Source organism: Notechis scutatus, chromosome Z (assembly GCF_049901735.1).
Source record: "Notechis scutatus isolate UNSWTSFEM ecotype Mainland chromosome Z, rNotScu1.2, whole genome shotgun sequence".
In the NCBI taxonomy this organism is placed as follows: Eukaryota; Metazoa; Chordata; class Lepidosauria; order Squamata; family Elapidae; genus Notechis; species Notechis scutatus.
Window position 1 is genome coordinate 93,469,944 of NC_142025.1, and position 24,083 is coordinate 93,494,026.

A 24,083-nucleotide genomic window follows, 5' to 3' on the forward strand; every position below is an offset into this window, starting at 1 on the left:
GTGAGTTTGGACTAGTTAATATCTCTCAGCTCAACCCATGTGACAAGGTTGTTATAGAGAAAATAGGAGATAAGAGTACTAAGTATATGTTAAGTATGTTTAATTGGGCCATAGTGTTTTGTATTTCTTTATGTTTTTAATTTATATAGTTTTATTAAATATGATCGTAAGCTGTCCAGAATTACTTTGAGGTAAGATGGGTGCCCTATAAATTAAATAAACAATAAGTAAGTAAGTAAGTAAATAAATAAATATATTCACCATCTTAATTTGACTAAATATATTAAAAATCTCTACTACTAAAAATAATACTTTTCTGCCAATTCAGGCATTAGAGGAATACATATTAATATGGCCATGAGGAAGATACTTTATTTCAAAGATTAGATTAGATTAGATTAAATTAAATTAAACTTTATTTCAAAGTTTTGTTTACATAGTTAAGGAACTTTGCAACAGCTGTTTTTGACATTTCATGTACAAATAGAATTAAAGGGCACTGAGTTGAAAACATTTTAAAGCTTTTCTGCTTTTCTGAATGGGCTATGATTGCTTGTTTTTGGAAGTTGCTGGTTGTCCTATAACAAAAAACCAATTTAAATTGTGTCATTAGTTAGATTGTTTGTAGCAGAAGGTATATGAGGATTTTTTTTTAAATATTGTGCCAATGATTTGTCTTGTTGAACTTACTGAAGGAATCCTCTGGGGGATGCTTGTTGGTACAATTGTCGGAATTGTTATGTTTCTTTCATCAAGCTGAAACCAGAGAAAAGGATTATTATATTATTCTGTATATGGAAGATTTATAGACGTTTTGATCAATTCTTCATAATAAGATGTGAACCCAAGACCCACCCAATCAAGCAGCCTTTAATTTTTTCACTGTTCACTGCAGTTGTCAGAAAAAGCAATAGCAAGAAGGGGCAGAAGCTAAAATATCACTTTGCTTAGCCTGTCAATCTTTAGTATTACTGCCATGGATACTCACTATCACATTGGATGACAATAAAATAAATCAAAATAATTGATTTATTTTCTGTTTGAGAAAGAAAATGCTGGGGCAGCATGAATAATGATTCAGCACCCAATGAGATTGATAGTAGAAAGTCCTTCTGTCACTGGATCACTCTCCTTTAATTTATACCTTCTATTTAATTTAAATAGAAAATCACACTAATTTTAACAGCACACATGTTTTTAATAGCCATCTATTATTTGCAGCATTTCTTTGGCATGCTATTCAATATCCCACATATGTATGTGAAAGTAAATAATGAATTGTCACAAATGTGACCAAGTCCCAAGTGCAGAATGTTACATTTTAGATCTAGATAATTCAACTTTAGCTGAAAATAGATGTCCATTATTTTCCTGGCCCTGGAAGAATCCAGCTCACCCAGGGAGCAAATCAAAGAGACAAGGAAGTATTCTCTGCTCTTATACTGTTAAGTCACCTCTGGCAGAAGAGCGGGAAGATCGGCTGCTCTTGATGGAGTTCTTATGATGAAAATGAGCCTTGGATTTGTAATGGTTAGGAATCCCCTCATGAGATGATGTCCCTTTGGTACCTCCATCAGCTGGGGCTCAAAAGTGCTGTGATTTCTCTTGTTTCTGGTTGGACCAATTGTCCTGCTGTTCGTATGACGCAATAGCAGGAGGAGCGATCACATAACATCTCCGGCATCGCTTCTTGAGCAACAGGTGAGCCAGCTCCGCCAGACTGAGAAAAGCTGAAACAAGCCCCACCATGTTTCACCACAGGTGAAACTCGAAAAATTAGAATATCGTGCAAAAGTTCATTTATTTCAGTAATGCAACTTAAAAGGTGAAACTAATACAGTATATGAGATAGACTCATTACATGCAAAGCAAGATAGTTCAAGCTGTGATTTGTTGTAATTGAGATGATTATGGCTTACAGCTCATGAAAACCCCAAATCCACATTCTCAGAAAATTAGAATATTGTGAAAAGGTTCAACATTCTAGGCTCAAAGTGTCCCACTCTAATCAGCTAATGAAGCCATAATACCTGCAAAGGGTTCCTGAGCCTTTAAATGGTCTCTCAGTCTGGTTCAGTAGGAATCACAATCATGGGAAAGACTGCTGACCTGACAGTTGTGCAGAAAACCATCATTGACACCCTCCATAAGGAGGGAAAGCCTCAAAAGGTAATTGCAAAAGAAGTTGGATGCTCCCAAAGTGCTGTATCAAAGCACATTAATATAAAGTTATGTGGAAGGGAAAAGTGTGGAAGAAAAAGATGCACAAGCAGCAGGGATGACCGCAGCCTGAAGAGGATTGTCAGGAAAAGGCCATTCAAAAGTGTTGGGGGCTTTCACAAGGAGTGGACTGAGGCTGGAGTCAGTGCATCAAGAGCCACCACACACAGGCGGATCCTGGACATGTTGTATTCCTCTTGTCAAGCCGCTCCTGAACAACAAACAACGTCAGAAGCGTCTTACCTGGGCTAAAGAAAAACAGACCTGGTCTGTTGCTCAGTAGTCCAAAGTCCTCTTTTCTGATGAGAGCAACTTTTGCATCTCATTTGGAAACCAAGGACCCAGAGTCTGGAGGAAGAATAGAGAGGCACACACTGCAAGATGCTTGAAGTCCAGTGTGAAGTTTCCACAGTCTGTGTTGATTTGGGAAGCCATGTCATCTGCTGGTGTTGGTCCACTGTGCTTCATTAAGTCCAGGGTCAACACAGCCGTCTACCAGGACATTTTGGACCACTTCATGCTTCCTTCCACAGATGAGCTTTATGGGGATGCTGACTTCATTTTCCACAGATGAGCTTTATGGGGATGCTAACTTCATTGCCCACACTGTCAAAAGCACCAAACCATGGGATTACTGTGCTTGATTGGCCAGCAAACTCACCTGACCTGAACCCCATCGAAAATCTATGGGGCATTGCCAAGAGAAAGATGAGAGACATGAGACCGAACAATGCAAAAGAGCTGAAGGCCGCTATTGAAGCATCCTGGTCTTCCATAACACCTCAGCAGTGCCACAGGCTGATAGCTTCCATGCCACGGCGCATTGAGGCAGTAATTGCTGCAAAAGGGGCCCAAACCAAGTACTGAATACATAGGAATGCTTATACTTTTCAGAGGTCCGCTATTACTCTATGTACAATCCTTGTTTTATTGATTGCATGTAATATTTTAATTTTGTGAGATTGTGGATTTGGGATTTTCATGAGCTGTAAGCCATAATCATCACAATTATGACACATCACGGCTTGAACTACCTTGCTCTGCATGTAATGAGTCTATCTCATATATTAGTTTCACCTTTTAAGTTGCATTACTGAAATAAATGAACTTTTCACGGTATTCTAATTTTTCGAGTTTCACCTGTAGAACTGAATGAAGATGGTCCTCTCGGTTGGCCGAGATACAAAGCAATCAATGAGATGAGGACACATACGATGCTTGCAAATATATTGATATCCTACTTGGAAGCCGTATAACATCCACTGCCCTACCAGAAAGCCCATCTCAGCCAAGTTTCTTACTATGACATTGACTATGTAGAAAGTCTGAATATTTCGGGTTCGTTGACTTGGCTGGAGTTCAAATTGTTCCTGAACTTTCCTCCCTGCCTGATTGGCTTTCTCCTGATTGCCTTCAATTTCCTTCAGATCTTGGTAGTCTGGTGCATAGAATAGATGACAAACAGAACAGCTGAGGCTGAAAGCACTACAATGTGGAAAACCCAGAAGCAGAAATGGGGAATGGGGAATGCCAAGTCGTAACAAATCTGTTTGCATCCCACCTGCTTAGTGTTGCACTCAAACTCCTCCTGCTCATCATCAAACACATCACTGCCCACCGTGGCTAGAATGAGTATACGGAAGATGAGCATCACCACTAGCCAGAAGCATCCGACCATGGGTGAGTGCTCCTGCACTGCATCTAGCAAGGAACTCAAGAATCCCCACTCGCCCATCGCTGCTGCAGGAGAAAGGAAAGAAGAACAGAAAGATCATCCTCAATAAAATTCTCTAAGGGAATTGGTGACTTGCTAAAAGCAAATGGTTATGCAATGAATAGAAGGAATAGAGGAGAAATGCAGTCCAATGATGGACCTCCACAAGCAGCGAATAATTTGGAATTATCTGCTGCCTGTGGTAATGTCCTACTAATAATGGAGTGTAGAATCAAACAAATGACTCGGCAATAGCAGGAGATCTTGTTGTTTCAGTTGTGAGTCTCTCTGCCTGCAAAGAGGAGGAGGGGTCTTGATCCTGGTAGAAGCTTAGGATTGCATGTAAAGTTAAATTAATGAAATAAATCCATTATTGGGAATGATCTTTGAGCAATCTAAGAGGTACACGTGACAGTTTTAAGTAACACCTAAAGTTATCCATCGTTTGCTATTATAACTGAGTAAAATCCCAAAGAGATTTTATCAAGCTCTGCTAAGCTAAATGCTCTCCAATATATCTACAAATGTAGTGACTGTCTTCTCAGGGAAAAATACTATCTGAAATAGCCAATTTAGTACAGAAGTTAGCATACTGGTTTAGGAGAAGAGATGTCTGGATGCAAATCCTCTTTTAGAGATGATGCAGATTATGTGATTTTTGGCCTATCGTAGATTTATTCAACGGATTGTTACAAACAAAGAACATGCAACATGAACTGTATACTGCTTCCCCAGCCATGCAATAAAATTCCACATGAATCTTTTATTGCTGATAGCTGTGCAACTTAAAGGCACTACAATACTGCATATTTATTTACTGAATATTTATTTACCTTTATACAGCATATTTTTAGAATTGCTGAACTCCAAGTAACTCTGGGCAGTGAACAATAAAAAGCAAGTATATAAAAAAATAATCCAAAAACCTTAATAGTTAATCCTAAAGTGATAATCTGCAATCAGTCTCGCTTCTACACCCTATCCCAAAGGAGTCACTGTATCTGAAAAGTTTGGAGAAGAGACAGATGTTCAAAGCATTTTAGAAGGAGAGCGAGACCCTCTGAATATCTGGATGAAGCTGTTCCTGAGAGCAGGCACTGTAACAGTTAAATCATACTTCCAAAATCCCATCAGATGATATTACTTAATGGATGGGATCCAGATTACCTGACTTTGTCTGAACAGATTAGGATGTCAGCACTTTCTTTCACCCCCATCTTCTGGTGCGTCCAGAAAGAGACATAATAAGACAAAAAACACCAACTTCAATTTCGGTTTGACTTTCTTTTGGCATTAATCCTATGGACCTTTCTCTACAGACCTCTTGAAACTAAGAACATTCCTTTCCTTCCGTACCTTTCCTCTTTCTTTGTCTTTTCTTTTGACCTTTCCTTCCTCTATATAATAATTATAAATTTGAAAAGTGATTTATTTATGAGAGGTACACTGCTTTCTATAGATAAAAGCATTAATTGATTAGAGTGTTTTGTATATTGAACATTTAATAACTTTAAGGACTGTTAAGTAGGATTGATTTAGATTAATTTGAATTTTCAATATTAATATGTAGTATAAGATAAAGTGTTACATAGAGTTAGAAATTTTAGAACTGTTTGAAAGCCCTAACTGAGGTGGATTTGATATAATATTGATTTTTTCAGTCGTCAAATATATTTATATTTGGAAGATAAATCTATCGCAGAGAAGATCATATAGTATTAGATAAAAGTCTACCATATTGGAATTTAAATTGCCCAAATAACAAACCGGTCTGAAGAAATAGAATTTAATAACACGGTTGAGTAATCTTCGTAAACAGTCTGGAAATTATATCCAAGGGGTAATAGCACCGAATGGTGATTTGGGATAATATAATAAATATAGTCCAATTGCAAAAACAAATCCTAATAGAGATGACCTCTACAACAACCACGGCCCTGAAAACGGGAAGGAAGAACACCCCGACCTTGACGACCACGTTGACACCAGCCTCCCCATCAGTCCAGAAGACTATTGAGGAATCCATGACAGGGGAAAAACAACCGACTGTTACCAACGCCAACTTACAAGCGACATTATTATCTCTGCAAGAATCAATGTCCAAAATGCAGGAGATTATGATCAAGAATCACAATGAGACTAGAGCGGACATTAATGAACTGAAGGAAGAGATGGGAAAATTGAAGGCGGAGATGAAAGCAGATATATTGAAGGTGGAAGATAAGATCGGGTCAATGCAACAGGCCATGGAAAAAAATGAAATAAAGATAAAAGAAATAGAGACAAGGACAGAGCGAATGGAGAAGAACCTAGAGCAGGCAGAGGAAGACTTTAAAAACGTAAACAGAGAAATGGAAGACTCCTTGGTCCAACTAGAAATGGACAGAGCAGCGACATACTTAAGATTTCAGAATGTGGAAGAATCGAAGAACGAGGAATTAGAGCAATTAATGGCAGGTCTATTGGCCGAACTGCTAAAGAAAGAGAAAGATGATTTACTTAAAGAATTCGACGAAGTTTACAGGGTTAGCACGAGTTACGCAAGACGTCACAACTGCCCGAGGGAGATCCATATCCATTTTTCAAGAAGAGAGCCACAACAACAACCACAAGAAGAGAGCCGTATAGTTACAAGACAAAAAGCGAAACAGACTTAGTGAGAGACTTAATACTTAGAATGTCTAGAGACGAGAGAATAACATACAAGGGCAAAGAAATTACAATACTTAAGCAAATCCCTAGAAAAGTAAGGGCCTTGAGACAAGACTATAAATTTTTAGCCAATTATTTAAATAAAAAGGAAATCTCATTCAAATGGCTTATCCCTGAAGGGATGTTAATATCACGGAAGGGAAGGAAACTTAAAATAGATTCCATAGAACAGGCACATGATTTCCTTGATCAGCTAACAAATACGGAGGACCAACACTCTAGGGAGGAAACCCAAAGGAATTTGCAAGAAGAGCGTAGCCGTTATAGGAATAAAGAAGAAAAACCTTCCCAATCCCAAGGGAAAGACAACTCGCAACAGGAAAGAGAAGAAACAACCTTACAACAACCACAAGAAGAGAGCCGTATAGTTACAAGACAAAAAGCGAAACAGACTTAGTTAAATGGAGGAAGAAAAGAAACTCCTCTCCATTAATATAAATGGTCTAAATTCAAGATTTAAAAGGAAAAGCATTCTAACCAAACTAATTAAACAGAATGTTGATATAATTTTTTTACAAGAAACACATATTAGGAAAAATGAGGAAAGATACTTAACTTGCCCGAAACTTGGGAAGCTTTTTACGGCACCAGAAGATAAGCACAAGAAGAAAGGTATTGCAATATATGTGAGAGATGATTTAAAAGCGGAGCTGATTTGGTCTGACCCCGAAGGAAGAACTCTGGTTGTACAAATTTCGATCAATTTTATTACATTCTTACTGGTAGTAATTTATGCTCCAAATGATGACCAAGGTAAATTTTTAAAAGACCTCCACCAAAAAATAATAGGCTTTGAAATAAGCAACATTTGTATGATAGGCGACTTCAACTCTATTGCTGACCATCGAAAAGATCATAGTAATGCAGGTAAGAATAAAAAAGGAAAAAGAGAATTGTCAAAGTCTTGTAAGGATATGATGAACGAACTGAATTTAGTAGACACATGGAGGAAATTAAACCCAGAGGACAACCAATTTACTTACAATTCTAACCCACACAAAATATGGACTTTGGAATTTTTTCAATTTTTTCAAATATGGACATATGGAATTTTTTTTTAAAGGAAAATAATAACGAAACAACCTCAAAACAAAATATATGGGATACAATGAAGGCAAGCATAAGAGGAATAACAATCTCTTACAATGCCATGAGAAATAAAAGAAAGTATGCCCAACAAAACAATTTACAACAAGAAATTAAAGATTTAGAAGCCCAACTACAAAAAAATTCCAAAAATCAAAGAACACAAAATCAGCTAATAACAACCAAACACAAATTGAACCTACTCGAACAAGAAAAATCGGAGACAAACCTGAAAATGACTAAACAAATGTACTTTGAGCATGCAAACAAACCAGGGAAATGGTTAGCCCATAAACTCAAAAAAGGGAGAGAAAAGAGACGGATACACCAATTAATAGATGAGACGGGCAATCTACATCACGAGATAGAGAGGAAGAAAGAGATCATCCATAAATACTTTGGAAAATTATATAAAAAGGAAGAAATTAGCGAGGATAAAATAAGGAGATATTTAGAGGAAGCGAATGATAAAGCAATTGGAGAGGAATGGGTAGAATTACTGAATAAAAATATTACATGGTCGGAATTGAAGTCAGCAATAGAGAAGCAAAGCAACAACAAGTCGCCAGGACCAGATGGGATTCTGGCAGAACTATATAAAATAACCATGGAACAAATTGGACCACTGATGTTGGAAGTATTTAACGAAGTACTTTTAGCAGCCAGGATGCCGGACTCGTGGAGGGGTGCCTTAATCTCGCTGATCCCAAAGGAGGACTTAGATCATAGATATATTAATAATTACAGACCAATCTCACTACTAAATGCAGATTACAAACTATTTTCCTCTATTATAGCTAATAGATTAAAACAAGTTTTAAATTCATATATCCACAAAGATCAAAACGGATTTCTCCCATTTCGACAAATTAAGAATAACCTAAGAACAGTGATAGACACTTTAGAATTTTACGAAGCCCACCCGGAGAAACAGTTTGCATTTATGTTTTTAGATGCTGAAAAAGCATTCGACAATCTAAATTGGCATTTTCTAATCCAAAAAATCTATAACATGAAGCTCGGCACCAGATTTGAAAACATTATAACTACAATCTACGATACCCAACAGGCTAATATTCTAATTAATGGGGAACAAACTGGTCCTATAAAAATAGAAAAAGGGGTTAGACAGGGCTGCCCGCTCTCCCCTCTGCTTTTCATTTTTGCTTTAGAATCACTTCTGACATGTATCAGGCAAAACTCTGAAATTAGAGGTTTGAGGATAAAATCAGAAGAGTACAAAGTACAAGCATTCGCTGATGATATGGTCTTCTTCTTGGAGGACCCCATAGAAAAAGGATATATCTTATTAGAAGAAATAGAACGATTCGGTGAAGTTGCAGGACTCAAAATAAACAGGAAAAAAACAAAATTAATGACCAAGAACCTAATAGAAGATCAGAATAAAGAGTTAGAGGCATTGATGGGAATACAGGTGACCAAAAAAGTCAAATATTTAGGAATATGGCTAACTCCACAAAGTAAATCGCTCAAAGAAAACAATTACGACAAATTACTTCAACAAGTTAAGAAAGAATTAGAAGCTTGGAGCAAGCTGCAGCTTTCATTATTGGGTAGGATTGCTTCCATCAAGATGAATATATTACCCACATTTCTATATTTATTCCAGACAATTCCAATCAAACTAAATAAAACCTTTTTCGTAGAATTAAACAAGACAACACTAAAATTCATTTGGCAGGGAAGAAAAGCTAGGATCAATGTAAAAGCTTTACAAGATTTGAAAAGCAGAGGAGGACTAGCCCTCCCAAATTGGGAAATATACCATATGGCAGCCACCTTAATGTGGCTAAAAGAATGGGTGAGTCTAACCAATAAAAGAACTCTATTACTAGAAGGTCACGACATGCAGAGAGGGTGGCACGCCTTTTTGTGGGATGTTGGGAAACCCAAGCAATCATATTTCCATAGGCATATTATTAGGGACTCTCTATTAATCAACTGGAAAAAAGTACGTAAAAAACACTATTTAAAAATACCGATCTGGCTATCCCCAATGGAGGCAATAGTACATCCTAATAATTTGGACATCATAAAAATGATTAAATATAAAGATTTATTAGACCCACAAGGAAAACTTAAAACACGACACGAATTACAAGAGCAAGGATTTACAATTGATCAGTGGGTATACCTTCAAATTCACAGCAGATATAAACAAGATACTAAAGAATTTGGAATCTACAACCAATTGCAGATCTTAGACAAATTTTTATTAGGACCACACACAAAAAATATATCCAAATTTTACAAATATTTATTGGAAACAGAATTAGAACAAGAGATAGTTAAGGGAAATATGATTGCTTGGAGCAGAAACGTGGGACGGAGCATTACTCTATCAGAATGGGAAAGGATTTGGAATAGAAATAACAAGATCACAAAATCAGCAGCGTACAAAGAAAATTCATATAAAATGTTCTATAGATGGCACTTGTCCCCTTCGAGGTTGGCGAAAATGCACCCCAACACGAGTCCAAAATGCTGGAAATGCAAAAACATAGATGGTACCTTCTTTCACATGTGGTGGTCATGCAAGGAAACACAGAAGTATTGGCAAAAAGTTAGGCATTGGCTGGAGGAGATAAGTAAGGAACAAATTGAATATAAACCAGAGTCCTTCCTTTTAGGGATTTTTGATAAACAATTATCAAAGAAAACGAAGTATATGATAATCCATATCCTAACTGCGGCCAGACTGGCGTTCGCTCAGTGCTGGAAATCACCTTCCATTCCCACTGAACAGATGATTATCCAGAAAATCTTAGAGTGCACTGAAATGGATAGATTAACGCTAACACTAAAAACCAAAGAATCATCAACTTACTATAACAACTGGAACACTTGGTACAATTGGCTAAATCAGAGATAGAGCACAGTGAAGAGAACTCTAGCCAAGGGCAATCTAAGTAGAGAGATCGATAAGTTCTGCTTATGGCACATTTGAAGAAGAAAGGATCTTGCAGACTGTTACAAAAGATATGATTCTATTTTAATTGTTTTTTCCTCTTTACGTTTCCCCCTTCCCCATTCCCCCTTTCCCCCCTTTTCGTTCTTTTCTTTCTTGCTGGCCTCTGTCAAGGCCTGGTCTTTCTTTCTGTGTATATTTGTAGATATGTTGTTTTTTAATGGTAAAACCAATAAAGTTTGTTTAAAAAAAAAAAGACAGGTTAATGACAACACCAAAACAGGGATGGATTTTTTTATTTTTGCCTGTTGTAAACTTATCTGGAAAGAAGGAATTTCAACTACTATCTCACAGCTTATCCCAATCCCAGTTAGCTAAGTGGGTAAATTGCTTTGGGGAGAGATTGCTTCATTAGGCTGAGACAAGAATTTCCACTGGGCATTGCAGAGACGGTAGCAGTCACTGCAGAAAATCAATGCCTAGAAACAATCATCAGTGTGGGCTAAATGTTTATTTATTTATTTATTTATTTATTTGATTTGTCAATTGTTTACAAGATAATAAGTATAAGTGTATACATAGTTGTGAATTCATGAGATGGGTACATATAAGAAAAATAAAAGAATAGAGAAACAATAGGACAGGGACGGTAGGCATGTTGGTGCGCTTATGCACAGTAAGTACAGTACAGTAAGAGACTGAAGTGCATCTTTGGAACTCAAAGAAGAGGCCAAGTACACTTTTACACTTCAACATTTATGCTTTTAGAGCAAAGGTTCCACAACCTTTGGGGGTTAGTGGACATAATTAGTATTTCGAGAATAGGCACACTCACAAAACATCTTTCTACGAACATTTTATTAGAAGTCAAATGGTTGAGGTTGCTTCTCCCCCTCCTCTCCGAGCCTCCCACGTTGCTCTCTTTCACTTCGGAGATCTTTCTCTGGGCAGGGATTTCCAGCACTGGGTTATAACTTCCCACCATTTCTATTGTTTATTTTTATTTTCTAGGAATGGCTCTGGTAGGAAGTTTTCATCCTAAAAAAAACTTTTTTCTCAAGCGCATGAGAAAAGTCTCAATTAAAAAAAATACAACATCTACCACTGGAGAGATCAAAATATCTACTCATGCTAACCAGTCCTGCTTTCCGCCAAGGAATTTTCTCCAGCAAAAAATGTAGAAAGAAAGTTGCCGAAACCTACAGAATCTAAGCTGTGGGAACGTTCTGGAACCATGAGAGGCTTTGTGTGGCTGTATAAGTAGTCCTCGACTTACAACCAGAATTGGCACCAAAATTTCCATTGCTAAGCAAGGTAATCGTTAAGCGAGTCGTGGCCAATTTTGTGACCTCTGTAGCCACTATTGTTAAAGAAATCACTGCAATTTTAAATTCATGGCTGTTGAATGAATCTGGCTTCCCCTTTTGACTTTGCTTGTCGGAAGCTGGCTGAGATGGTCACAAATGGCAATCACACGATCCTGGGATGTCATCATAAAATACACACCAATTGCCCAGAGCCTGAACTCTGGTCACATGATTGTGGGGAAGCTGCAATAGCTCTAAATTCAAGCACTGGTTGTGTGCCACGTTTTCAGTTCAGTTCTAACTTTGAATGGTTGCTAAATGAATGTTTGTAAGTTGAAGACCAACTGTAGCCATCAGGATTTCATGGGAGATTGTTTACCACAAATATGCTACGGATTTTGTGAGGAAGTTGTTCATTCTGTAATTCTACATATATTTTCAAGGAATGATCCGCTTCTGATAGGATGGAACAATAATAGGAAAAGGATTGCCCAGATTTTTATCTCCAACTATGCAGATGGCATACTCATTGTTGCTTCTTATTTTAAATTATTCTAATAGGATAATTCAAAACCAAAGATTTGGAAATGGATTAAATTAGAATATATTACAGAATATATCACAGATACTTTTTTTTCCAGTCCAGAGTAGCTTTTGTATTTAAATTCTACATTATTTTCATATTATAAAGAAATATATCAGAATTAGGGTGCACTTGCATATGTTTATAATTTATCAGGCTATTCAGTAGCTCAAAGCCCAATGTTCATTGTTGTTTCTTATTTTAAATTATTCTAATAGGATAATTCAAAACCAAATCATCCTAATTCATTGACTAATAATTGTATGCCCACTATAGTTAATTTATAATATGCATGGTCATTTCTCATTTATTTACCTATGATCTTATTTTCACTAATAGCCACAAACATAATTTCAGTGTAATAAAAAAGCTACTGCCTAAATATTTAGGAAAGCAAAAGAATATTTGTGTATTTAAAAGAGGCATTGGGAAAACTTTTTAATAAAATGTAGATGTCTACATGAAATTACTTTTAGTAACGCTGATGATCATACTTAGAGAATGATTCTTAATTTTGCAGCACAAGTAAATTTTGGTATTTTTTTAGGGTTTTAATTATTCATATTTTATTTGAAATATTAACTGCTTGGACCACTCTAGAAACAAGTGGATTATAAATGCAAATAAAAAAATGAACTTCACAATAATCTGAACAATTAAGGGACTAGATACGTTTAGGCTAAGAAAGAGAAGGCTTAGTGACATCATAATCATCTTCCATTACTTGAAGAGGCGATCAATTATTTTCCAAAGGGCAGGACAAGAATCAATGGGTGGAAGCTTGTCAGAGGAAGATCCAATCTGGAATTTAGGAGAAATTTCCTGATAGTGAGAACAATTAATCAATGGAACAGTTTGCCTCTTGAAGGTGGGAGTGCTCCATTGCTGGAGGTTTACAAGAAAAGATTGGGCAACTATTTGTTCAGAATGGAAAAAGGACCACCAAGGTCCCTTCTAGCCCGATGATTCTAGGATTCTTCTGTTCAATTACTTAGCTGATTCTCTACTAATGCTTTACTGTGATCCAATAAAAAAAGTTGTTTACCCCCGTTTTTCTCTTGTAAAGTTTCTAGAGTAGAGGAAGGCCCTCATTATTCCTGAAATCATTGAATATTTGTATAAAATTAATTGGGAGTAATGTGGAGAATTACTCACTAAGATGGAAGACTTTTTCGGCTCACTGCTTTCTACGAAATATTTACTTCTGATAATCCTCACTCTAAGAAAAGACCTGGAAGGATCCTACGGTAAAGGTATACGTGATACACAAAGTATACGCGCACCCCACCCTCCAAGATGTTCTTCTCCTTTAGACACTGCATTGCTTTTCTCCCCTATCCCGCTTTGCTAAATAAAAATATCCACTTGGCAGTAGAATTTGCAGAGGGCTATTTTCGGAAAGCAGATACAACTTTTTTCCATCTTACCTGTATTTCAGCTCCGATGTGATGCCTTCCTTCTGGCTTGCTCAGGGATCTCACCTCTCCATGATATCTTGTTACTGGGTTGCTGGTACTTGCTTTATCTAAAGCTGGTTTTGAGTCTGCCTGGCATCTTTTGTTCTCTTCCTGCAGATTTCAGCTCTAGCTGGGACAGTGGCATGGAGAGAGAGGGTGGGCTTTTCCTTTAGCTCAGCCTGGAAATATTCAACTGTTAAAGTGACAGGGCTGTTACTCTGGCCTGCCTAGTGGTCTTCCCAGCAAGCAAACAGCAATGCCCCATCTCCTCAGATACTTTTTCATGCCTTAGGGGCAGCAGGCCGGGATGATGTCTATTCAGATTTAACTTCCATTTTAAAAGCAAATTCTGCCCTGTCTGTTAACTAAATGTTATAGGAATCTCCAATAAAAGAGAATAGATTAGAATATTTTAAAAAAAAATATTGTTAAAAATGTATCATTAACCCTCCTCATTCTTCCTTGTTATTTCTTATTCTGAAGCTCCTGCCCTCTTACATTTAGAAGGGACCTGGAAATGTCTCCCAAGAGGAAGGCCAGGGATTTCTCATTTCCCAGAATTGGACGCTTTTTCTTTCCCATTTTGGCTCTGTAGAAAAGATCTTTGTAGGAAAGATGCCAAGAACTAAACTACATAAGACCTTCAAACCAGACAGATGTACCTCTGCTGCCAATATGCATCCTTCTCATGACTGGAGAAATAGAGGGGATTATTAAAGATCATATTCTAGTCCATACCATTGCCAACTTCTCCTGTGGAATTCTGTTTGGGGTGCTCTTCTGCTTTCCACCTGTGGAACAGACCTGTTGCCTTCCATAAACAGAGCCACACCAGGTTTCACTTTGTTTTACCCCCCTAATCTCTCTGCCTGAAACCAAGAAAAACAGAGAGATCAGGGAAAACTCTGAGACCCAGATGTATGGCTGTCTGCCGGCTGATGTCTTGGCTTCTAGACTCTGCAGCTATGACATCATGCACTCAACAATAGTTTATAGGCTGACCATCATTAACAAGCTGTACTTCCCTTTGTTATTGCTAATTTGTTATTGCTAATAAGGCATTATTGGGGGCCAGTATGGGAATGTTGGTTGCCACTGGCTATCAATATTTTGGAAACATATGAGAACAGATTAATCTTTGACCCAATTTCATTGATTGGATTCACTACTAAAACATAGTTCATCCTGGAGTTATTAATAAATTATTCTCTATAGCTTTGAGGGCTTTCTTTCAATATTTGAAGCCAAAACTGATGTGATAATGGACATTGCCTTATTTGTTATGTTTTTTTAATCTGTTTATACTGTAAGGAGCAGGACCAGTGTAGAACATTAATGAATTTATCATCTGGCTTCAGAAATATGTCTTAAATTTTGCAAAAACAGAAAAACCATTTGTACATTAATAGTATATGTTTTGTAATTGCAATGCTAAATCTCTGAAAATAATTTGTGAAGATGTTCAGGTTTAAAAGGTATTAGCTCTACCAACTTTCAGGACTTTAGATTCAACAAAAAAAAAAAAAAAGTTTTCAAGGCCAAGATAGGTATCATTGAGACTGGATAAAATGGGTGCAAAAATGTGCTTTATGTTAGGTCAGTTTTTGGATTTAATTATTAGCTTTCACTACTCATAGAATTAAGGTGGACTTAGATTCATTTTCTACTTGGCCATGAATTTATGATTGAATTTGAAACACAAATCGTGGCAATTCAATAACCATGATTTATCAAATAAAAAAACAATTGACTAACACACTAAAGTTAAAGTTAAGCCAGAAAGTGAAAATACATAGCTTTGTGTATTGATCGATCTCAACTTTCCATCGTGCATGATTATTATAAAAACAAGAGTAGACTATACTTATTATAAAGAATAATCAAAAATTGTTTTCCAACAGTATATCCACAACTCTGAAAAAGCTCTTGGTTAGACAAAGGAATTGGACTTCTGGTTCCTCCATAAGGTGCATTCAATGCCGCTGAGATTTTTCTTAGTGATTTGAGAGCCTTTAAATAGTACAGTCCAGGAGATTGGAGTGTTGGTTGAAACTCTGCAGTCATCCCTTTCCATCCCTCCCCCCGCCTGCTCCCCACCCCAGTGGAAACTCTGACAGTTCTTTGGACACTTGACTGCTTTCCAATAAACACTTTGGTCTAACTGATAGGGGGCCCTGGAATGTCATTTGGATGATCCACGCTGGGTGGAGAGGAAGGGGCCACACCAAAGGTCTAGGCCAGATAACATCATGCTCAGAATCTGTGTTTTTTCAAAAGTGAAAGATTCATCAGTGGAAGAGAAAGCAAAATAGTTTGGGGGTTGATCCTAAAGAGGCTTTCTGAATAACTTTTTGCAGGTAATATATTATTTTTTCAAGGCTGAGTTGTTATCACTTGCTCTTACTGCTGCCATGTGACAAAATTATATATCTCCAGAGCTGCCTGTTATGTACCTGCATGAGTCTTTCCTCTAGATTTCCTGCCTTCCAGTCTGATGCTTATTTATGTGCTCAAATCCAGGGGGGGTTGGGGGATGAAGAAGATATTTCTTAATAGACAAATCTTTCATTATTTCAACATTTTACTTTTTACTTGACTGTAAATACTCTCAGGATTTTAGTTTGATAACATTTCCTTTTTAAGTCTCTAAAGTCTACCTAAAATTGACTGTTTGCTTTTTTATCAAACAATGTAAATTAACATAAAAATCAAGCGATATTATCTTTTCTATGATTTGGCAATGCAATCTGGCGTTTTATAAAGATAGGTAACTGCATCTTGGCTCTCTGAGCAATTCCCCCCCCCCGTACTTGTGCTTCTGGCAAACAGGCATTCAAACAAATTCCTTTTGAAAGGACCCCTGGATGGCATTTCACATTATTTCTTCCCCCGTACTGTCCAGAAGTGGAGAAAGAAAAGAAAGACAGATTTTATTCATAGGGTTTTGAAGTTGCAATAGGATTTGGGCTACTGTGCCCCATTATTAAGATTTTCTGCTTGGACAACAGGAAGCAACAAAGGAAAATGACTGTTGACTTGAAACCATTAAAAGTACCTAAGAATTTATTTTCAGTAAACTCCACACATTCAAAATGTGATGTCCTGAACTGGAATTTACTATATTATCGTAATGAAGGGAAAGCTTTCCTTCTGTGAATAAAGGCAATGCATGCATTAGAATAGGTTTGACAAGGGAAGAGGAGCTTTGGAGAATAAGGAGCACAAGTGCAGCACTTAACTACAATTTATGAAGTAACTGCTTTTTTGTGATTAACTGATAAACCCAGAAATCGCTGGAAATGATTTAGTATCTAATTAGAGGAAGAGTGCATTTTATAAAACATTTTACCCTTGAAATGAAGAAAATAGCTAAACAAGGCATAAGTATTCAATTCATGATGCAGTTAGAGAACATTAACAGTGCCAAGTGCTTTTTTTGTGGAAAGGAATTCAGTAGGCATCTTACTCCAGGGGCTTCATTTTCCAGATTCCTGGCTGTTAAGATGCCGGGCTCTCAAAAACCCTTACTGATTGGATCAGAGGAGGACAAGACAATCTGTCCTACATTTCCACGAAGTAGCCACATAATCACAAAAAGGCAATTTACTGTCATGAATTGCAGTTAAGTGCTGCACTTGTGCTCCTTGTACTCCAAAGCTACTCTTTCTTGGTCAAATCTATTGCATGACATACCTTTATTGCCAAGCCCTAATAATTTCCTTCCCACCCTTTCCAATTGTGTCTGATATTCAGAGACTCCCTGACCAACTACCTATGTTTTTATTGGCAAGGTTACCATTGCCTCCTTCCTAGGGCTGAAAGTGACTGACCCCAAGTCAACCGCTGGCTTTGTGCCCAAGGTAGGACTAGAAATCAGGGTCCTTGATTTCTAGATTTATTGTCTTAATGTTGCATCAAGGTGACCCTCACCATCCTGCTTTATAGTCATTTAAATGATAATTACTCTAAGTCATAAATGCTGCCTAGCATTTCAGTTTTCAAACTGCATGCAAGGAACTTTAGAATGGCAATCTGGATGGAACAATCCACAGAGAGCTTTGAGACCAGATGTTCTAATATCTGAATGCTGCTGTTGAGTCCAGAGAATAAAGCATATATATTTTATTATTGAAAGAAAGACAGGAAAAAATGCAAAAAAACCTACCACTTTTATTACTTATTACTTTAGGTCTTATCAAAAATGAAGCGAAGAAAAATATTTACAGCATTAGAAAAAAGCCACAATAACATGTTATGCCATCAGATAGCCCATAGAAAATATTTGGAATCAATTCTCTGTTTACCAAGGAACTAATTTTAACTAGTGCAAAGAAATGCAAATATATTTTGTTGTTAGATTACAACTCTTCGTCGTCCGACTGCTCCAGATATTGAACTAGCTTCTTAGTGCGAAGTGATTTTTCACGGATCTTGGGTGGACTAGGAAACGGCTCATCGGAGTTTACTTGAACGATAAATGTTTCATTCAAATTCTTGGATTTCTACAATATAAGAATGAAGAACGATAAACTCTCAGGACAGCTCCACACATAGCACTTCTATCTTCTACATAAGGGATGGCACAATAATAATTATAATATTCCAGGAAAAGAAATGGGGTGATAGTATTCAGGTTAAGAGGGCTTAAAAGAAATAACGATGCCAATTGACTCAACACTCCATATCTTGCTGCTCATTACAGAGTTTGTGCTTTCTTGAGCACCAGGAGACAAAAACCCAGTGATATAATATCCGCTTACCAAACAGGAAAAAAGGAAGTCAGCAGTTTTGGGGGAATGCTGAACACCAGACAGCAAGCCATTTTTCAAAGAATTTCAGAGCTCAAATAATTCTGCTCTAATTTGGTGGGAGCATCTCCTCTCACTATCATAGTGAGATGTTGTGATGGGCAGATAGGACAAATTGGAGCTTTATGTCAGGATTAAAAAGCTCCCAAGTAGTCTTTGGCTCTTTGTCCTTGCTTTACAAAGGCCTTAAGGGGAGGGAAAGATTTCTAGTTTATGCAATAAGCATCTGAACGAGAGAAAGATGAACAAGCATATTGTGACATTACCTTTCACAAATGACAAGTTAGGTTTGTCACAGCATAGAAATACAAGAGACCCAGGCAAGTTATTTTCTTCAATTAATGCTCATTTTTTAACTTCTACTACCGTTTCTCCAACAATACGGCCTCCCCCAATAGGAAGTCCCAGCATGTTTTATAGGCATGAAATGAAATTAAGCCCCTCCCCCCAAATTAAGGCCTATATTAAAACATGCGAAATGGTGGAAATGGGGGGGGGGGGGGGGCTTGCCATTAGGAAGTACTTTTGTTCCACACCCGGATATGGTGCTGCCTGCGTTGACCCTGATACGAAGTGCCCCACCAACGCCGAGCTGTCGCCGCCCGCCCGAAGATGCAAGGGGGGGGGAATTAAGCCACCCCCGAAAAGACGACCTAGCCATTTTTTTGCGGCTCAAAAAAAACAAAAAACAAAAACAAAAAAAACCCTCGGCCTTATTATATGAGAAACACGGTACCTGAAAAATATTTATCCTAAACATGCAAAATAACGTTTGTGGTCTAACAAAGTACGTTTAACCTAGGGCATCTTTTAAATATACTTTAAAAGATCAGAGATAGTGATGAAAATATGAGCAAGCAAACCTTAAGTGCTATTCTTTCTTTAAGGCTTTGGCCAAAGTCAGAATCAGAATCTTCACTACTGAAAGTTGAAATCCTTCTTTTAGCAGCCTGCTTTATTTTGGTAAGCTTTTTGGGGTTGTCATCTGAACTGGAACCTGAACTCTTAGCCTTGATGTGTTTTGTTTTTGCCTTTTTCTTAATGAAAGCTTTCTGAATAGAAGGCTGAGCGCCTAAAGGAAGAGAAAGAAATCTTTGTCAGCACTACATTTTTAGATCCTTTCTACCAAGAAACACCGATAACAGCTTTGGAAATGCCTATTTCTAATCAAGGAAGATAACGAAGTTGTGCTTCCCAGTTGTTCTACTAGATAGGAATAAAAAAAAAAAACCCAATTCCTGTCCAAGAAAGTATAGTAGAGGATAATTGTTGCAGGTCCCAACTCTGCATATTCCAGCTGGGGGTATTATCTTCATTGATTTACATCAAGCACTTAACTATACATCTTCCCCAAGAAAAAAAACAGGAGTGCAAGTTCCTCCATGGAAATTGGAGTATGGCTTCTGACAAAATGAGGACAGGACCAGGGCCTTTCCTTCCATGTATAAACTGTGCAGCCTGTTCCTCTCTTGGATCTAAAAGACCTGATGAGATGTGCTATTTGTCTTGTACGCCCTTATAAGGCTTATTGCAATCTTTGTTAATGCACATGCTCTTCTATCAGCAGCTTGGGGTGAATATAATCATATTACATATAAAAGTATAATACAGGGAACATATCCCACAAATTTATTTTACACACATTTAACTAATATTTAATTTAACAATAGGAAAGAATTACTGGGGAATTCTCTCCACTGGCAGCCAAGAATACATATTCAAGGATGTCACTAGCATTTGATCTGAATATCTCCATGGTGCTGCTCTCATACAAATTAAAATTTTGCACATTATTCCGCTTCTATTAGCAAAGTATGTACAAAAAAAAGACTCCTCTGCAATCCTCTGTCTCAAGAGTAAAGGCCTAATCGAAAGAGAAAACTCTCTGGTGAATTTATCAACAAGAGATTGTTTCTTGACTATCAAACTGATATAGAGGAGGAGATAGGATGTATATACAAATGACAAACCAAGAGAGTGACCTGGAAAATGAATTTTTAGATGTATAAGAGACTTATTAAACCCTTGAAGAAGTCTGTATCATGGGATAAAAGCTAATTATAGAGAAATTAAATCATACAGTATTTGAATGATCGAAAAATTAAGGCTCTCAGAAATAAAAGGAACATAAAGGTAAAGGTTTCCTCTGTCCGGTTTTGTCGGACTCTAGAGGGCAGTGCTCATCTCCATTTCTTACCTAGGGAGACAGCATGGTCCAGAGATAATTCCGTGGTTATTGGCTTACATGACTATAAGCAGGTGCATGGAGTGTTGTTACCTTCCCACTAAAGTGGTACCTATTTGTCTAATGGCATGTTTTTGAACTGCTAGGTGAGTAGGAACTGGGTTGAATAACAGGGGTTCATCCTGTCACATGGTGCTTGGGTCTCAAACTGGGCTGTCAGCTTTCCAGCTGACAAACTCAGTGTCTTTGACTGCTAAGCCAGCACAAGCCCGAAAAAAAATAAAGCTGGTTTATTTTATCCAATTTAAAATAAAACTTTTTTTTTTTTTTTGGCGAAGTACTGGCAGTTTTTATGGACTTTTGCCAACACCAGGACTGAAAAGATGTTTTCTAAATTTGCCCATACGGGAATGGAATGAAGAAATATCCTTCTATAACTTTATAGGTGGTGAAGAGATACTAAATTTGTCCATACTTCTTGTAATGAAGATTGAAAGTCACTTTTTAATATATTTTTATTTTTCTTTATCACATCCTTTTTACTTCTTTTTCTTGCACTTTTTATTCTTTACTATTTTTAAGTTCAGTTTGTGTTAACTGTTACTATTGCAATCAACATTTTTAAATAAAATGTTACACACACACAGATGCCAAGACAACAATTCTCCTGCTACTTGATACAAGAAAAAACATTGTAAAAAAGAATGAATAATATTGGAAAAATGCTTCCAATGAAATGCCTTCTAGACCTTGTTTTTATAGAGGTTGCAAAGCAAAAGGACAATGTAGAGAACAACCACACACATAAAAAAATGGGTTGATTGCCCTTTTGTTTGTACACTGGATTTTAAAGGGTTTTTTTTTTGGAAGCATTGCTCTCGCTGACTGGAATGTTAATGACTAATAGCTCATAGGAAAAATGTGGAAAAATCAAAACTTCAGAATCTGAGAAACATCTGATATTCACGATGTTTCAATTTTTTGTGTCACATTTGAGTTGAGTGGGGAAAACAATTGTTCTAAAAATGCTTCAAGAATTAGTGGAGGTAAAAAATACAGGCAGTCCTTGACTTACATTTCATTTAGTGACTGTTCAAAGTTACAACAGCACTAAAAAAAGTGACTTATGACTGTATTTCATACTTATTGCAGCATCCTATAGTCATGTGGTCAAAAATCAGGTGCTTGGCAACTAATATTTGCAATGTCACTTTGTTATGTGATTCCCTTTTGTGACCTTCTGACAAGCAAAGTCAATGGGGTAGCCAGATTCATTAAACACCCATGTTACTAAATTAACAACTGCAGTAACAACTACACTTAACAAATATGGCAAGAAAGATAATAAAATAGAGAAAAATCCACTTAACTATCTCACTTAGTAACAAAAACTTTGGGCTCAGTTGTGGCCATAAGTTGAGGACTACCTGTATTTTGAACCAATCCGTAATCTTTATATTGTTTAAACTAAGATAATCCATGATGACTACTACAACTACAGAACCTAACAGGGTGCCTTGTTACAACATTAGTTATACACAGCAGACATATTACAGACTCAGTTGTGTAGCATAATATCTAGGGTAGGACCTTGCATTAAAAATGGGAATAGGGTGAGGAATGTGTTAAGTTTGAGGCATGGGTTTAATGAACGGAGACCAGACTGTAAACCGTGAACTTCAGCTCTTTATTCACAAGCATAACAGAGACAAAAAACCCCCGACTAGCAGTCACTCTTTTATAGAGTAAGCTGCTATCCGGATAACCAATGGGTAGTGTTATAGCGTTTGAATCTTGGCGCGGCCTGCCAACAGCCAGTCAGATTGCTCGGAATGAACCAATCATAACTTGCTATTATATGGGCCAATAGGACGTGCAGGATTACGATCCTGCTAGGCAAATGGATCTTTATTAATTCTATTTCTTTAGTTCACAACACCCCTCCCCCTTGGGTTCCGTTTGACGGCCGGGGTGACGTAATCACGCAGGTACGCAGGTCGTTTTACCTGCCTCGTTGATTTCCGCTGTTCCACCGGTTTTTGTTTAAAGTTCGGTTCCGGTGGAATGCAAGGCTTGTTTCGCACGGGGTTGATTCCGCGACACTATCAGGGTCCCTTAAGTCCATTCCTGGATCGGGCGGGCATGTCTCCGCTATGGTGTTCCTCTGCGGGGAGGATGCCCCCGATCCCGGACCTTCTTCAGGTGGCGCGATCACTTGGTTTAGTGGCCGTCTGTCCTCGATTACGTCGTCTATGCGGTCTTCGTCCCCCTCGGTATTCCCTCCCCCCTGAGTTTGGAAGGCCGGGGGGTCGTGGATATTTGGTTGTAAACGAGATCGAAGTTGGTCTATGTGGCGTTTCCATATCTTGCCGTCTGTCGTCTTAAGGCGGTAAGATCTAGGGCCAGTGAGGTAGACTACGGTGGCTGGGACCCACAACGGTTTGCCGGAAAGGTTTTTGGCGTAGACCAAGTTGCCTACCTTGAATTGGCGATACGTTTCGCTGGATCCACAAGGTTTCTCTGGCGAATAAGACGGGTGTAATCGGTCGAGGTGGGAGCGAAGCTTCCGCCCCATTAAAAGTTCGGCTGGAGTCTTGTTGGTGACACTGTGGGGGGTAATGTGTTGTAGTAAGAGTATTTTGTTCAATCTAGCGTCGATGTCACCCGGATCCATTTTTTGTAGTGTCTTTTTAAGGAATTGTACCTTCCGTTCCGCCCTACCGTTTGCCGTAGGGTGAGCCGGCGAAGTTAAGGCATGGCGGATGCCCCGGTCCGCCAAGTATTGTTCGAAGGTGAGAGCAGTAAACTGGGGTCCGTTGTCGGAAACTAGAACGTCCGGGAAACCGTGTGTTGCAAATAAACTATCTAGTTTTTTTAATAACGGAGTCAGTAGTTGCGCTTTTCATCTTGTGGATTTCGAGCCAGTTAGAGTAAGCATCCACGGTTAGGAGAAAAGTGTGTCCTTTCGTAGGTCCCGCGAAATCAATATGGATGCGGGACCACGGGCCTCGAGGCGTTTCCCATTCAGTGGAGGTTGCTCTCGGTGGGGCGTTGCTGACCTCTTGGCAGTTTCTACACGTGG

At 37.9% G+C, this 24,083-nt stretch overlaps 2 protein-coding genes and 1 pseudogene across 3 annotated transcripts in view; all 3 read right to left on the reverse strand.

Annotated features, from left to right (window-relative positions):
- LOC113424374 (uncharacterized) overlaps positions 1 to 24,083 on the reverse strand; it is a 103,046-nt gene that overhangs the window by 4,984 nt on the left and 73,979 nt on the right. The gene's annotated exons all lie outside the window — the stretch shown is intronic.
- LOC148129004 (gap junction delta-3 protein-like) lies at positions 1,438 to 14,447 on the reverse strand (annotated as a pseudogene). The gene is made up of 3 exons (XR_015746080.1): positions 13,979 to 14,447; positions 3,361 to 3,960; positions 1,438 to 1,750 (listed from the first exon to the last, which is right to left on the reverse strand). The product of XR_015746080.1 is annotated as a gap junction delta-3 protein-like (transcript).
- The window catches only part of LOC113430565 (DNA topoisomerase 2-alpha-like), a 55,635-nt gene continuing 49,712 nt past the window's right edge, over positions 18,161 to 24,083 (reverse strand). The window contains exons 26-27 of the mRNA XM_087945895.1: positions 19,680 to 19,888; positions 18,161 to 18,510 (exon numbers count right to left, since the gene is read on the reverse strand). Coding sequence (XP_087802021.1) covers positions 18,367 to 18,510; positions 19,680 to 19,888 — 353 coding nt within the window. The 3' untranslated portion in view covers positions 18,161 to 18,366. The remainder of the gene's footprint in view (positions 18,511 to 19,679; positions 19,889 to 24,083) is intronic.